The 18365-nt window shown below is 32.9% G+C and overlaps 3 protein-coding genes across 3 annotated transcripts in view; all 3 read right to left on the bottom strand.

Moving 5' to 3' along the window:
• Window positions 1-18365, bottom strand: part of LOC127286122 (uncharacterized) — a 570090-nt gene that overhangs the window by 330709 nt on the left and 221016 nt on the right. The gene's annotated exons all lie outside the window — the stretch shown is intronic.
• LOC127286133 (uncharacterized) lies at window positions 1654-3177 on the bottom strand. Its single transcript, XM_051312446.1, has one exon. The coding sequence runs from the start codon at window positions 3175-3177 to the stop codon at window positions 1654-1656; it is 1524 nt and encodes a 507-aa protein (XP_051168403.1).
• LOC127286131 (uncharacterized) lies at window positions 7687-8220 on the bottom strand. The gene has a single exon (XM_051312445.1). The coding sequence runs from the start codon at window positions 8218-8220 to the stop codon at window positions 7687-7689; it is 534 nt and encodes a 177-aa protein (XP_051168402.1).

Below are 18365 nucleotides of genomic sequence, written 5' to 3'. Positions count from 1 at the left end.
TTTAAAGTTAATTCAAGTGGACACTTTGATATAGATAATAAAAGACTTTGTAATGTTAAAGACGCTGAAGAACTGCATGATGCAGTAAATTTAAGACTTGTACAAAACATTGTAAAAAACGAAATAAAAACTATTTTCCAAGTTACGTCATCATTAAGATCATCTATTGATGACTTGAATCTTTTTATGCAAATTATTGAGGACAGAGTTAACGAAAAACTAAAACAAATTGAATCACAGCAAAATTTATATTTAATGCAGCTAAATTTATTAAAGAATGATGCCTGATAAAAAGTTAACAGTAGTAACTGAACTTCATACACAGGCTAGAAAAAATTTCCATCGCCGTCGCGTAGAAATGCGTGATATTGATGACACCTGGCAAGCAGATTTAGTTGAAATGCTACCTTATTCAAAAATAAACAAAGGTTATAATTATTTACTTACAGTCATAGATATCTTATCCAAGTATGCTTGGGCTGTTCCAGTAAAAAGTAAAAATGGAAAAGATGTGACTAACGCAATGAAATTCATATTTGAAAAAGGACGTATTGCAAAGAACCTTCATTCCGATAAAGGTAAAGAATTCTACAATTCTCAATTTGAAGCTTTAATGAAAAAGTACAAAATTAATTTTTATTCAACATACAGTAACTTGAAAGCATCTATTGTTGAAAGATTTAACAGAACACTTAAAAGGAAAATGTGGATGCAATTCAGTTTACGAGGAAATTACAAGTGGTATGATATATTACCTAACCTCATTTCTACTTATAATGACACAAAACATAGAACAATTGGAATGAAGCCTAAAGATGTTACTGCACAACATGTTGATATTTTAAAAGATCGAATCTCGAAACTCAGAAAAATTCCGTTAAGACGATCTAAATTTAAAATTGGTGACAAAGTGCGAGTTAGCAAATATAAAAATATTTTCGAAAAAGGTTATACTCCTAATTGGACTACTGAAATATTTACAATTGATAAAGTGGAATCAACTCAACCTGTGACTTACAAACTCAAGGATTACCAAGATCAACCCATCAGTGGAGGATTCTATGAAGAGGAGCTTCTAAAAGTGAAATATTCAGACATTTATCTTGTTGAGAAAATTCTCAGGACACGTGGAAACAAAGTTCTTGTCAAGTGGCTTGGTTTCGATAACTCTCACAACACTTGGGAAGACAAAGCAAATGTATAATTTATAGTTAATGTTGAATCAATGTTGAATCAATGTTAAATCAATGTTAAATCAATGTTGAATCAATGTTGAATCAATGTTAAATCAATGTTGAATCAATGTTAAATCAATGTTAAATCAATGTTGAATCAATGTTAAATCAATGATGAATCAATGTTGAATCAATGTTGAATCAATGTTGAATCAATGTTGAAACAATGTTGAATCAATGTTAAATCAATGTTAAATCAATGTTGAATCAATGTTGAATCAATGTTGAATCAATGTTGAATCAATGTTAAATCAATGTTAAATCAATGTTGAATCAATGTTAAATCAATGTTATAATGTATATATGTAAGGAATTTTTAAATAAAAAACGCATGAAATTAAAATACAATTGTTCTATTTATTTCTTTTATCACAGCCTTTACATTTCCCGACATTTTTTTCTCGAACTTATGAACTATTTACAAATCGTCGAGATTTGGGATCGCATAGTGACCCCACGGTAGAGTATCAGTACTCCCCAGTAACAAATACCGCTTGTCGTCTTGCGGACTTAAAGCTACTTTTACCTGCTTCACAGTTTCAAGATTGTGAAGCCGCGATCGAATATTATATTGTGTTCGAGTTTGAATGTCAAAATCTCGCAGACATTTTACATAATCATCAAATTGAATTGTCTTTTTAACAACGCCGGCTTTAACACCTTTAGCTTTTTTAATAAAATCTTTATCTTCGACCCGTACACTGTACATCTTACTCCGCAAGCCAACAAATTCAGTTACAATTCTGCCGTTGCACTCATCTTTCATGAGGCCGAGGACTTTTTTGTTGACTTGCGGAATATCATAGACGTTATTCGCGGGATAATCAGATGTATCAAACTTGTCAATATCTTTTTTCATGTCTTTGTAAATATCTTCACACTTGATTTCGTAGATAAGACTGTCTGTATCGGTATACAGCAGTTTACAAGCATCGCCGTATTTTTTCAACATGTGACCATAATGGAAATCGTAAATTAGCGTCTTAGATATATCAAGCACACTTAACCCTACATAGATGGGTTTGTTGAGCAGTACCTCGACTTTGCGCAATTCAATAGCAACCAGATTTTCGTCGAAAATCGCTCGACTTTTGAAATTTGGGCGGGAGATTAGAGCTTCAGCTCCATAGCGGCCAAACCATTTTGTGACGAGTTTAATGTCAACATGTTTGCGGACATTTTCCATCATCTTGCCGTACACTGCATTGTTCATAAGCTTAAACAAATTCTTTTCGAACTCATTTTTAGCATTGGTTCGCATCATTGTGTTATAGTCGATGTACGGTTTAAGCCAGGTTGATTGCTTAAACTGTAAGACACGGTGGATTTTCACAATTTTAATATCGTTTGCCACAACTTGTTTTAGCGTTCGATAATGAATAACATATTTTTCTTTAGGCATGAGAGTGGTTAACAATTTCTCCTGTTTTGACAATGGAGGTTTCTTATTTTCAGCGCAGAATGGCATGTCTTTATGAGTATCATGAATGTCTTTCGGATACTCCAAATCAACTTCTAGGATGTACCCAACAGGGGAATCGTCAGGTACATGAAAATTAAAAGAGTCGTCAACATTTTCAACCCATTTGAAACCGCCATAAGGGAGCGATTGAGCCATTGCCCAGCCATACAAATTGTTGGCATCGAAGTACATGAGATAACTTGTATCTTCGTTTTTGTCGAAATTCTCCATATATGGATTATTCGCTTTTGCATAGCGGTTGCAACATTGACTAATGCCACCTCTGATACCCGACTCAACAAACATAATCATATCAATATCGGTTATAAGTTGTAATCCTATACTCGTGTACTTGAGCATAGCATCCCAAGTTAAACCTGGAGTCGTATAATAGTGTGCAGGATCTAACTTGTACGCAATAACACATTGTTCGCGGAAGTTTTCAAAGACATCGGCAAGTAACAATACATCTGTTTTCATGTACAAGTGGACATAGTCGTAGAGATTTTGACAATCAAATTAGGACCAAACTTTCTGCGCATGCTCATAATCTTCATCAGAAATACCGGCATCATAAAGAGTACTGTAAAATTTCTCTTTCGGAGGCAATTCTGTCTCATCTAGCTTACTTTTTGAGTCAAAGTACTCATAGGGGAAAACACCCTTTCGAGTTAATAACTTAATTTTATCTGGATCAGTCACCGTACTGGCAAAAACGGCGTTTACAATTTTATACTCGTCCAAGTAGGATGCGAGTTTTTCTAGGGATGATGCCATGAATCTGAAAGAGTCAATGAATCGAAACTTGACCTCACTCCCCTTGAAATGTTTTGTGAGGGCGATATACTTCTCTTTGTTAATGGGGAGGAGATCAATTTTACCTTCAAAGCTCGTTGAAATCGCGTGAATTATAAAATGGGCGTCATAGCCACTTAAATTGTGGAACACTACAGGGATCGTTTGACAATCTTGAAAATTTAAATTGCACGACTCATGCGCAGCACCCCTATACTTGCCAGTAAGATGACAATGATCTCGGACTTTTTTATCGCTTTCTGCTATTTTCTGATGACAAATATGGCATATTGTCGCTCGCTTAAAATCGCTGATTTCTTGAGGAGTTAATGCAGTCATTGGTATCGGATTTTTAAATACTTCATCAATTTTTTCAGCAATCTGCTTTAACTCCCCAGCAAACCATTTAGCTGGATCAGCTTCATGCTTCGGACATGGTACATAAACAGATTGAGATTCGTCGTAGCTACAATTCAAATAATAGCCTATGCTTAATAGCTTATGGCGTTGAAATACTTCAGTCTTACTCAAATTGTTTACATCTTCATCAGCTGGAAGAAGTAAACTTTCACAGTCGGCGTAAATCACATACGGTACTTTCTCTCTATTTTTATAGTTTTTGAACTTGATAATACTGTCTTTCGGCTTCGGTAGCGTTATTTTACACTCATTCACTTTCTTACAATCTTCAATGTGTGCATTAAGTTTTTCTACAGAATAGAAATAGTGTAGACATCTATCACAGATATGCTTTTTACCTTTATGATTTGACAATTGTTTGAATACTAGCGAAGGTAAATTTTTTATCCATACATAATGGAAACTCAAAAAATCACCGCCATCGCATATTACATTTTCTTCAACACTCCCATCCGCATACATATCCGCAACGTATAGGAGATTTACATGTTTATCTCTTTTCTCCACAGTGAGGTGAAGAGAATGTACTGAGAAGTCCCCGTAATATTTTGATAAACCATAGACATTAATCGAAACATCGTTTAATTTTTCAAATTTCGGGACATTTTTTAACGCTATTGGGAATTCAATCCCTTCGAAATTTAACTCATCTTTAAAATTTTTTAAATTTTCTACACGTTTAGGGTCTGATACTTCAGGATGCAGGGCTGAGAGCACCGCCCACTTGAAACACTCATTATCATGATTGTTTTGCACATTGATACATGCTCGCTTTCTTTTAATCTGTGGAGGTAGGTCAATGTATGAGCTCGCGCGCATCGGATTGTACTTGTTTACATTGACTTCTAACCTTATAATCGAATGAAGGTTCCAATTTGAACCCTTTGTGTAAAACTCTTCAACGCTGCGCAAGATTGGTTGTTTGATGTTCTCATCGAACCAATCATCTAAGAGAGTGGTGGGGAAAATACTTTTAGCCTTAGAACCAAAAGGTATAGGCTTAACGACCTCCTCACCATTCTCAACCCTTTTAAAATGTGTGATGAGAACACCATACACCAAGATAGCGCCATGTTTGTTTAGAGCACCCCTAATGTGATCCTGGAAAAGTGTGGACGTATCGTCTAAAAACGCGCTAATATCAATATGTACAAGATTCAGGATCGCATTAGTGTACAATCTGCACGCAAAAGCACTCTCACATTCTTCCCATCGAACGCGTTTATTAATGTCTGGATCACCGATTCCAGAGCCATCTACAACATGTGACTCAAACAAAGCGCGAAATCTGATTATGGATTGCAGAATGCTCACACATCTCTGCTTTTGATGTGTAAAATACATCGATCTCAAAATGCTCGACAACAGATTTTCATATCTCGAGCATTCTGCAATCCATCGTTCAATAAATGATCGTCTTGAGTCGACGTCTCTGAGGATTGGCACCAGCTCCAGAGCTTCCTTGATGAGAGGAATCGTGACGTCACACTCATCGAGGATGGTCTTGTAGTTTGGATGTTTTCGCGGTCCATCGGTGGATGTAGCCTTCCGCTTCATCTCTACACTTGAAATTAAACTTACAAGCTATTAAACTTAACCTAAAAGCGCAAACTTAAAATTAAAATACTTAACCTAGAAAAGAACACACTTAACCTAAGAAATATAAAAGATAAATACAATAAACACAATAAATACAATAAATATCAAAAAATACAATAAAAATCAAATAATACAATAAATACAATAAATATAAAAAAAAGACAGTTATTAAATGGCAAGGGAGACTGCTGCTGCTGGAACACCTGCGAACAGAAGAGAGAATGACTATATTCGCTCGCGATCCCGAATATATACCCGAAATTTTGCTCGCGCATGCGCACTAGAACTTTTACCCCCACTCTTACATTTACCCCAACCCATTCGCGCATGCGTAAAAGAATGTATACGTATATATAAAAAAAATGAACTTTTATTAAAAATTAATATTAATATTTAAAATAATGGCAGCTTGGCGGCGATGACGCCTTCGTCGCTGCCTTCTCTCTGGGCCGGGTGGTGGTGTCGGTGGCCTTGGTGGGGGTGTCGGCGCCCTGGCTTCTGGTGGAGGTGTTGGCGCCCTGACCTCCTGTGCCCGGACCCTTGGCCTCACGACAGCCACCGGTCTTCTTGGAGCCTCTGGAGATGGTGGTGGAGGCTCCAGCTCCACCCAGGATGGCGGCGTTTCTGGCCGATGCAAGGGATACTTGGGTGGAGTCCCCGGTGGCGTCGTCGGGAACGGTACCTCCATACCTGGATTCTGCAACTAAAAAATATTAACATTATATTACATTATACTATATTATATATATTATTAATACTTACATTGTGTATTGACACCTTCTTCACGTAGCACTCATAGCAGTAGCAACTCTCCATCGTCATCGACCACTCGGGACTGATCTGCTGCTGCGAATGAGCTAGTGCCGCTGAGCTCGTAGACATAAAGTGTCATACTCCCACCACGCGCTCACCCCACCATGCGCTCTCATCACCTTGTGTGAGCGGCGGCTAAGTGAAGCTCCTACAGTTCAAACGCGCAGTCGGTAACGCGCGAAATTTAAATAATTACAACATAATAGTTAATGTAATAAATTAATTCTGATTAAGTAAAAAAAAATAAATTTTACTTAGTACGTTATAAAATAAAATATAACTCGTTAGAAATTTTATATTAAAATCTAATTTAAAAAGTTTAATTTTAAGTATAAATTTAAGGTTTAATTTTAAGTATAAATTTAAGGTTTAATTTAACTATTAGTATAAGTTAGATTTATGATTTTATTTTTTAAAAAAATAATTCAATTTTACTTTAAAAGGTATAATTATGAAGTTATGTAAATTTTAACGTTAAAAAGGTTAAGTAAAAAGCAAAGTTAATATAGTTTTGTAAAAAGTATAATATAATTTATAAATTAATCAATCAATATTTAGTCAATTCTGAAACGATGTTAAATGTAAGCGATGAAAAAAATAATGTAAAATTCATGCAGAGAAAGAACGCAAACGCAAATAAAATATGATATATGCAAAATAAAATATAACATAGTAAATTATAAAAATAATTTAATACTTCTGATAAATATACGTATATAATATATCTCAAATAAACAAATTTTTATTTACATATGCACATTTTTTAAAAGAAGCATAATGAAACTACAATATTCAAATGAAATGAAAAAATAATGACTAAAAGTAAATGTGAACTATATAAAAAACAACAGAACAGTCCACTGTGAGATTAGAATTTGAACACATGAGTCATAAATATACATATGTACCTGTAATATATATTACATATATATTAAAACTAAAAATCTTTTTTACATATGCACATTTTTGAAAAGAAGCAAAATGAAACTACAATATTCAAATAAAATGAAAAAATAATGACTAAAAGTAAATGTGAAAACAATGCATTATGAAAACAACGTATAAAACAATATGGCAGTGTACTGTGAGATTAACACACGAACTATAAATATACATAACGATATCTATGTATTTTAATTAAAACGAGTGCAAAATACAAAATAAAAATGAGAAAAATGGATTTATTGCTGAGAAAAAAAATGTAAAAAACAAAATTTATAAATTAAAAAAGTAATAGCAAAGATTATGTTAAAGAGCCATACAAAAAATCATGCAATGTTACTGTAAAAGAGAAACTTTATAAAAAAAGAGTAAATAATAAAAAAACTAAAAGAAATGTGAAAAGATAAATCGAAAAGATAATTAACGCCCCTTTTTTGAGGATGCTGTGGCTAACATCCTCATAGCCTTCGTTAGGCGTTGACGTGCTGTTCCTCTAAGAGGTTGAGCACCAATACAAATTACTCTTCTCGGAGCCGGTACTTCACGTGGCAGTCGCGGTTGGCTTGGTGCCGCTCTCGGAGCCGGTACTGATACTTCACGTGGTAGTCGCGGTTGCCTTGGTGCTGCTCTCGGAGCCGGTACTGGTACTTCACGTGGTAGTCGCGGTTGCCTTGGTGCTGCTCTCGGAGCCGGTACTGGCACCTCACGTGGTAGTTGCGGTTGCCTTGGTGCTGCTCTCGGAGCCGGTACTGGCACCTCACGTGGTAGTCGCGGTACATGAGCAATACGGCGTATGACTCTCGGTGCCGCTTGCTCTTCTACTTGTGGTACCGCTAGTGCAGCAGGTCTCTGATCCCAACGATTTCGCCTTGGCGCTGCTCTCGGAGCCGGTACTGGTGGTCGTGGTGCGGCTGGTCTTAAAAATAATGCTGGCTCTTCGGGGTTGTATACCATATTCCACATGACGTCAAGTATTTCATTCAAATTATTCTGAAAAAATATATTTACGGAAATTATTAATAAAAACACTATTTTTAAATCGGGAAAAAAATGTTATAAATATATTAACATGATGAATAAAATAAACTCTTATAAAAATTTTCTGTTTTTGTTTCTTGATTTTATTCAGTTAAAATGTTTTGTTTATGAAATATTATAAATGATTATAACATTAAAAGAAGGTTACAGTTAGTTGAGATATTAAAAATATTAGTATTTGTAATATCCTTTTTCTTCTTATAAATTAAATAAATTTCACGCTTGGGTTAGGTTAGGAGTGATTAAACATTATATTTTCATCCAGTAGTGAAAGAAATTATTAAGTGTAGAGAAAAACAGTGAATAAAAAAAAGACTGAAAAATTTGAATAGAAGAAATGTTTAATCACTCCTAACCTAACTCATGCAGTTGTCAAAATTGTAAGTATAAAAACAGATTTTTTTTGAAATTTATTTAATAATAAAATAATTAATTTACTTAAATGTTCTTTCACTTATGCCCATATACTAGTAGGCAAAATTTGACGGGGGAGTGTAATGTTAAAATATCAAACAACTGTGTTGTTTGAGAGAAAAAAATGTTTCCACTTTGACAATAAAACTGATTTTATAATTTGTTCAAATTTAGACTATAAGTTTTATGTATGTAATTAAATTCTACTTACATTTTCTTCCTGCATTATGCGATATTATTAGAAATACTATTAAACTGTAAACATTTATTTGTTTGCACTGAAGGTTGGGTTAGACATTGACATGGCGGCTCAGGGACGACACAATTGAAATAATTTCCCAAATTTTCCACAATTCTCACATATATTACATTATTACCATATTATCAAATAAATAATCTTATGAATATTTAGAAAATATACTTAAATATATAATTATAAGAAAAAAATAATGTATCATATTGATTAATGTAAGTTAAAATTTCCCGCCTTACAGTAAACTAGTAAAAAGGCAAGGAAAGTACATAAATGATTTATATAATTAAAAATTCAGGTACCTTTAAATTAACTGTTTATAATAATAATTGTATTAATATCTCAGAAGCATGATGGTTAAAACGTATTTAACACAATATTTTCATAATAATTTCAATTAAAAACCTAACTTAAATTTTTAACAGTAGAAATCAACCAATGAGAATCGTTTCATTCTTCTGGGGCCGGTAAAACCTCTGTAACGAGCGACTATTATTCTCGCTCGAATTATTTCGATATATCGAAAACAAAATATAACTTAGCGCGAAATTATGTTTAAATTTAAAAGTGATTAATAACTAATATTACAGAATAATTAAATTATTTAACTTACCTTAAATAATAAATTGCTTATAAGTTATATATATATATAAGTAATAAATAACATCTATCGTATATCTCAATCTTAAGTAGTAATAATTAATTCATTATAGTAACATATTTAAAACTTACCTTAAAACAATTAAAGTTTATAAATAATAAGCAATATAATAATAATGAAACAATAATAAAGCAATAAACATTTAGGTAATATCTAATAATTATATTTATCAAAAAATAATTTCTAGTAAATAGTTTATAAATAAGCCTCATCTGTTGAGGACTTGAGAGGATCCATATTGACACTCGGTCGGTTAAACAGATTAAGTAACAAACTAATTTTAATTGTTAAAAATTTTATAAGTTTAAAAAAATAGTGGCGTTATCTATTGTAAACATATAACCAATACTCTGTGGGTAAAACAAAATGGCGGCCAAGCAAATTTGAATTGTCAAATAAATTTTTAAATTTCCCGCCAAAATTTAAAAATTCTTATAGTCCAATTGACCTAATCGACAGTGGCGCCATCTGTTGGGTATCCGCTTAACTAATTCGGTCGGTAAAACAAAATGGCGGCCAAGCCAATTTAAATTATCTAATAAATTTTAAATTTCCCGCCAAGCAGATTTGAATTCGCTAGTGGCGCCTTCTGTTGGATGGCTAGTAAACTAACTCGGTCGGTAAAACAGATTCCTACCTTACCAACTGGGTTTGAATTCGACTAGCTGCTGATAATGTAGAAATCTACCTTACCGACTGGGGGTAACTTAGCCGAGATCAGAACCTGCCCTGATAGCCCCATAGCTATACTACTTTCTGGCCATTTCAGTTTAAAAATTAAATAAATCTAAACTATGGAGAACTATGGCGACCTCTCTTGAACCAAGAAGAAAGTTAAAGAAGAAGACCAAGAAGAAGTTAAATTTTCTGTCCATTAAAGTTTAAAAATTAAATAAATCTAAGCTATGGTCAAACTTTGGCGAACTATAGCGACCCCTCTTAAACTATGGGCCAAAAAGAAGTTAAATTTTTTGGCCATTTCAGTTTTAAAATTAAATAAATATAAACTATGGGCAAACTATGGCGAACATTGGCGACCTCTCTTGAACCAAGACGAAAGTTAAAGAAGAAGACCAAGAAGAAGTTAAATTTTCTGGCCATTAAAGTTAAAAAATTAAATAAATCTAAGCTATGGTCAAACTTTGGCGAACTGTAGCGACCCCTCTTGAACTATGGGCCAAGAAGAAATTAAAATTTCTGGCCATTTCACTTTTAAATTTAAATAATTCTAAACTATGGCGAACAATGGCGACCTCTCTTGAACCAAGAAGAAAGTTGAAGAAGAAAAACAAGAAGAAGTTAAATTTTCTGGCCATTCAAGTTTAAAAATTAAATGAATTTAAACTATTATAGCGATCACTCTTAAACTACGGGAAGAGTCAAATCAAATTTTCAAGCCTTTTAAATTTGAAAATTAAATAACTCTAAACTATTACGACCTCTCTTGAGCCAAGAAGAAAGTTAAATTTTCTAGCCATTAAAGTTTAAAAATTAAATAAATCTAAACTATGGTCAAACTTTGGCGAATTATAGCGACCTCTCTTGAACTATGGACCAAAAATAAGTTATATTTTCTGGCCATTAAAGTTTAAAAATTAAATAAATCTAAGCTATGGTCAAACTTTGGCGAACTTTAGCGACCCCTCTTGAACTATGGGCCAAAAAGAAGTTAAATTTTCTGGCCATTTTAGTTTTAAAATTAAATAAATATAAACTATGGGCAAACTATGGCGAACTATTGCAACCTCTCTTGAACTATTGGCCAAGAAGAAATTAAATTTTCTGGCCATTTCAGTTTTAAAGTTAAATAATTCTAAACTATGGCGAACAATGGCGACCTCTCTTGAACCAAGAAGAAAGATGAAGAAGAAAAACAAGAAGAAGTTAAATTTTCTGGCCATTCAAGTTTAAAAATTAAATGAATTTAAACTATTATAGCGATCACTCTTAAACTACGGGAAGAGTCAAATCAAATTTTCAAGCCTTTTAAATTTGAAAATTAAATAACTATAAACTATTACTACCTCCCTTGAGCCAAGAAGAAAGTTAAAGAAGAAGTTAAAGTTTCTAGCCATGAAAGTTTAAAAATTAAATAAATCTAAACTATGGTCAAACTTTGGCGAACTATAGCGACCTCTCTTGAACAATGGGCCAAAAATAAGTTATATTTTCTGGCCATTAAAGATAAAAATTTTAAATAAATCTAAACAATGGTCAAACTATGGCGACCTCTCTTGAACTATAGGCCAAGAAGAAGTTAAATTTTCTGGCCACTTTAGTTTTAAAATTAAATAAATCTAAACTATAGGCAAACTTTGGCGAACTATAGCGACATCTCTTGAACTATGGGCCTAGAATAAGTTAAATTTTCTGGCCACTTCAGTTTTCAAATTAAATAAAGTTAATCTATAAGCAAACTTTGGCGAAATATAGCGATCTCTCTTGAACTATGGGCCAAGAAGAAGCTAAATTTTCCGGCCATTTCAGTTTTAAAATTAAATAAATCTAAACTATGGAGAACTATGGCGACCTCTCTTGAACCAAGAAGAAAGTTAAAGAAGAAGACCAAGAAGAAGTTAAATTTTCTGGCTATTAAAGTTTTAAAATTAAATAAATCAAAACTATAGGCAAACTTTGGCGAACTATAGCGACATCTCTTGAACTATAGGCCAAGAGGAAGTTAAATTTTCTGGCCATTTCAGTTTTAAAGTTAAATAATTCTAAACTATGGCGAACAATGGCGACCTCTCTTGAACCAAGAAGAAAGATGAAGAAGAAAAACAAGAAGAAGTTAAATTTTCTGGCCATTCAAGTTTAAAAATTAAATGAATTTAAACTATTATAGCGATCACTCTTAAACTACGGGAAGAGTCAAATCAAATTTTCAAGCCTTTTAAATTTGAAAATTAAATAACTCTAAACTATTACTACCTCCCTTGAGCCAAGAAGAAAGTTAAATTTTCTAGCCATTAAAGTTTAAAAATTAAATAAATCTAAACTATGGTCAAACTTTGGCGAATTATAGCGACCTCTCTTGAACTATGGACCAAAAATAAGTTATATTTTCTGGCCATTAAAGTTTAAAAATTAAATAAATCTAAGCTATGGTCAAACTTTGGCGAACTTTAGCGACCCCTCTTGAACTATGGGCCAAGAAGAAGTTAAATTTTCTGGCTATTAAAGTTTTAAAATTAAATAAATCAAAACTATAGGCAAACTTTGGCGAACTATAGCGACATCTCTTGAACTATAGGCCAAGAGGAAGTTAAATTTTCTGGCCATTTCAGTTTTAAAGTTAAATAATTCTAAACTATGGCGAACAATGGCGACCTCTCTTGAACCAAGAAGAAAGATGAAGAAGAAAAACAAGAAGAAGTTAAATTTTCTGGCCATTCAAGTTTAAAAATTAAATGAATTTAAACTATTATAGCGATCACTCTTAAACTACGGGAAGAGTCAAATCAAATTTTCAAGCCTTTTAAATTTGAAAATTAAATAACTCTAAACTATTACTACCTCCCTTGAGCCAAGAAGAAAGTTAAAGAAGAAGTTAAAGTTTCTAGCCATGAAAGTTTAAAAATTAAATAAATCTAAACTATGGTCAAACTTTGGCGAACTATAGCGACCTCTCTTGAACAATGGGCCAAAAATAAGTTATATTTTCTGGCCATTAAAGTTAAAAAAATTAAATAAATCTAAACAATGGTCAAACTATGGCGACCTCTCTTGAACTATAGGCCAAGAAGAAGTTAAATTTTCTGGCCACTTTAGTTTTAAAATTAAATAAATCTAAACTATAGGCAAACTTTGGCGAACTATAGCGACATCTCTTGAACTATGGGCCTAGAATAAGTTAAATTTTCTGGCCACTTCAGTTTTCAAATTAAATAAAGTTAATCTATAAGCAAACTTTGGCGAAATATAGCGATCTCTCTTGAACTATGGGCCAAGAAGAAGCTAAATTTTCCGGCCATTTCAGTTTTAAAATTAAATAAATCTAAACTATGGAGAACTATGGCGACCTCTCTTGAACCAAGAAGAAAGTTAAAGAAGAAGACCAAGAAGAAGTTAAATTTTCTGGCTATTAAAGTTTTAAAATTAAATAAATCAAAACTATAGGCAAACTTTGGCGAACTATAGCGACATCTCTTGAACTATAGGCCAAGAGGAAGTTAAATTTTCTGGCCACTTTAGTTTTAAAATTAAATAAATCTAAACTATAGGCAAACTTTGGCAGTAGTTGTTCTAGGAGAGTTCTAGACCACTTACCCGCAGTCGCTAATGTAGATTCCTACATTATCATAAGTTGCCCAAATAAAAGTCGGTTGGTAGTAGGTGTCCTACCTTACCGACCGAGTTAGTTCAGGCTGCCACCACTAGATGGCGCTACTATTTTTTAATTAACCAAGTTAAAGTCTCTTGGCGAAAGGGTATTTTTAAATTTCGCGCTTAATTTACCGACCGAGTTAGTTCTGGTAGGCACCACTAGATGGCTCCACTATTTTTTAATTAGTTAATTTAAAGTCTCTTGGCAATGGGGATTTTTGAATTTCGCGCCCAATTTATCGACCGAATTAGTTCGGGCTGCCTCAGCAAGATGGCGCATTTTTTTTGACCAATTCAAAGCCGCTTAGGATACTTTTAAATTTCACGCGAATGTCGGTGCTGCTGATTTCTGACATGGCTTTTTGCTCAAAGTTATACTTAACTGACTGATAATCTATCCCTATATGGCTAATTTTAATATACACATAATTATTTTAATATTTAATGTTTTAAAATTTTTAAATTTTCTCACCACATTCTATCTGCATTATATATCTACAATGTATTTAATCAGATTTATTAATTTTAAATTAAATATATTTTTATATAATTTAATATTTATTTATTTATTGATTTATTTTATTTATTTATTTAATATTTCTAAATTTTTAACCTAATTATTAAAAAAAAATAAACTTCATATTATTTAAATAATATACTTGGATATTATTTAATCAAGAGTGTTCTACATATATTCTGCAATTGATTATACTGTCGGGAAAAACGTATATATATTTTTTAAGAATATTAAGAAACACTGTATAGAGAGTATTTAATTTTATTTAAAACATTGTGAAAACTACTTGCTGTGTTTCCTTGCTCAACTCATGTGAAATTCCACTGGTGGGGATGTGAGTCCCAGCGACTCACAGGCTTGGAAGAAATTAAGTGTGAGAGTTTGTCGTGTGGTGCGCCTCTAGAGTAGTAAAGTTTTCTACTTTCTAACATGCCGTTCTAAGTTGACGTTTATGACTATGTATTACTGGACCACCTGTTTATTATTGTGTATGTGTTATATGAAAAGTTTCTTTGCCGCTATTTATTTGAAGATGGTGAGTATTATTGTCATACCGCGGATGCATTTATATTATTATTAATGCGAAATAAGTATATAAATAAGTAAGTAAATACATACATTATGTTTTAAAGGATCCAGAAACTAACAGCCAACCACAGTCAGTTCAATAGTACGTTTGTGTCGTTTGTTGGTCACAACAGGTAAGAAAAAAAATATACTTAACTTTATAATTTCATAATTTTATTACTATTGTTAAGAAAAATACTAAATATTTATTTATTTCATCAGATGAGAGCTGAACAAAACCTAGAAGCAGAACGAAACCTAAATTCAGAACAATGTGTCATCTCACAGTCAGCAGTACAAAATGTCAATTCAGAGCCAGGAACATCAGCAAATTTCATATCACAGCCTGCAGTACACAGCCTATTTTCGTAAGTACCCCCAAAAAAACTTACGAAGAAATATTGAATGAAATTTTTGAAGAGGAGGAAATTTCAAATTTGAAAGAACATTTAAACGAAAAAAAGAAATAATCTTTGTTGTGAATTTTGCTATTTTATTTTCAGCTATTTTTAGACATGCTTTTCAGCTTTTATTTTTAGCCTCCATTTTTAGCTTTTATTTTCAGATATGCTTTAACTTTTTTTTCTATTATAAGACTATTTAAAATTTTGCTTTATTTTTCTGTTTTAGGTTTTACCAAAAGAGAAAAATGGATTTAGAAAAAGTAAATGCTGTTGGACGCATGGAATGTACTTTGCCAACGAGGCCACTTTCCGAATTGGTTCCAAAGGGTCGTTACATCATTACTAAACTTACCAAAGTCCAGACGAGATTTGGATTTTTACATTTCTCACAGCACAGTTTTCATTATGAAGCTTATGATGAGTACATGTAGTTATCATTTGAGACTTAATTTTTTTCAACGATGGACAATCAAAGTCTTCTAAATTTTGTACATTTAGCAGATATTTTTCGAGCCACGTTTTTTTCTCTAAGTCCTTAACGTAGATGACACTAGCACCTCGTAGTACATCTTGTAGAATTGAACGAAGTTCATCGTAAGAGACGTCTCCAGCTGTCCAGTGGATTCCATGGTAATTATGGGTTAGCCAAAGATTTTCACTTTTGTAGCGTCCTGGCAACGATTCCCACGTACAAGGAGGTTCAAATAAGTAAACGAGAGGCTGTGCGTCTGCTTGAAGTGGTAATATTGCCAACTCCTTAAAAACAAAGTCGTTGTAGGGTCTTTTAAAACCTTGGATGTCTACGATGAACTCCATCCTGAAACAGAAATGAATTTCTGCCCCAAAGTAACGGCTTTTAAACCTGCGATTATCCCCACTCCTTTACAGCAACTTTTTCACAACGCCGCTGACTGGTTTGTATTGCACAACACGGTCGTGAATGATGAGGCAATAGGCAGTGGTCTCAGCTGGCATGTTGATTCCTGCTTCAAATTCTAAACGCATGTCAACTGATGCCTGCTTCAAAAACTCATTTTGCTTTGAACAATCAATGACAATTAGAGGGAATAAGCTTTTAAAAATATCCTTTGTTAAGAGAGGCTTGGAATCTTTTCCATAATAAGAAGTTTGAAAATTTGCATACATTTCATAAAGTAGGGCATACTGATTTTGATCAAAGTTTAGATTTAAATTTCCATATGGGTAATACTGTGAATTTAAAAAGAGTTTAACGTTTGTAATGTTGCAATGATCAAAATGAAAGGCATATTTTTTCTGTTGATCTTTTCTAGCTGTTTGAAATCCAACAATTACATAACGTGGTTTTTCCAACTGAGTTGAAGTTTTAATTTGCCACATGACTTTTGAATTTAATGGAATTAAAGGATACTCATACATTTCCCATGATCGAAAACTCATTGAAATTAAGGGATCTTTTTCAATAAATTTTAATAATTTAACTTTATTATTATCAGCGGGTAAAACATATGGAACCATCCATTCAATTTTATTGATTGAAATTTTAAATTGTTCATTTCCTCCTTGTCCTGTTTGAAATATTGCATTTATATCATTACGTGCTCTTGTTAAAATAAGTTCATGTTTAGCATTTATAATAATTTTTTTATAGTCTTCAGCGAATCCAAAAATCATAGCAAGTGGAATTGTTACATCAAAATATCCATTTTCTAATGTAATTCTTGGATCAGCTGTAATTTTTGCAAATCCAGCGTTTTCCATAAAATTTAACTGAGGAGGGGTTAGAGAAATGTAATTTTTCATAATTGTAGTATGCCCAACGTATTTGCATCGATCAATCTCGATACCATTCAATTCGTAGCGAATTTCGTCAAATAAAAAGCAGATAGCATTGCTGATTAAATGAACATTCTCCGTTAGAGTATTTCCATCATTGCTTGTTAATCTTCCAAAAATATGCAATGAACTTTTGCTCGGTAAAATGCATAAATCCTGATGTTGTACTGCGATCCGAATTTCATCACTGTTGTTAAAAGATGATGAAGCGTATGGTTGATGAGCATGAATTTCATAATGAGCTATAGACTCATCAAAATTCACTGCTGCTGGAATGTTGAGAACTTCGTCCATTTTTATTACAGCAACACCCAAAAAATATGTAGATCAATTGGCTTGTCCTTTTTTCTTTCCTTGAGGTATAACTTTTAGACCTATTTGCTTTAGGAAGAGGCGATTCTGAGGTGTTAACACCTTGTGAGACAAGTTTAGACTGATTTGTCAGTGGCATGTTGGCTGACTTTTATAGTTTCTACCACCAATTTTTTGATTATAAACTATTCCCATTACAATGATTTTATGTGTAATCGGATTGTTATTGTTTCTCCTCGAAAATTTATCAAATCACCGTCCTGATCGACAATGCGGAGTTGAATATTATGTATTGTCTTGACTGCAACCGGAAGATAAATGACCTGTGCTGGTACTTCAACAATCTTATATCCTGGTGGAACACTGGGAAAAAATTCGTGGATTGTGTGGACTTTTTGATTATTTATATATGCACCAGATGTAATATTGCACTCAACACGTTTAGCATTCACTTTTAAAATAGCTACAGGTAAATCAGATGTATGTGTCTCACCCCCTCTCAATTCGCGAGCAGTAAATCCTTATAAATTACCAATACAATTCGTATAGGTAAAATTAATTTGATGAGTAGATTGAATCACACTGCGTAATGTGTTATTATTAGGTTTTATACTTAACACATAATCATCTGGCAAAGAATGTTGTAAATATGCTTCAATGTCTTTTATTTCATAACTTCCAGAAGGTATTGTAATAATTTCATAACCTATATGAAACTTGTTATTACTTTCATCAATGTTGGGGATTGAATTAAAAGTCAGTAATTCAACAAGACCAAGTACATAATTTTTA

Source organism: Leptopilina boulardi, unplaced genomic scaffold, assembly GCF_019393585.1.
Source record: "Leptopilina boulardi isolate dan_hultmark-lab unplaced genomic scaffold, ZJU_Lbou_2.1 LbouV2_350, whole genome shotgun sequence".
In the NCBI taxonomy this organism is placed as follows: Eukaryota; Metazoa; Arthropoda; class Insecta; order Hymenoptera; family Figitidae; genus Leptopilina; species Leptopilina boulardi.
Note: the sequence above shows the minus strand (reverse complement) of the source record. Positions and strands in the feature narration are given on the sequence as shown.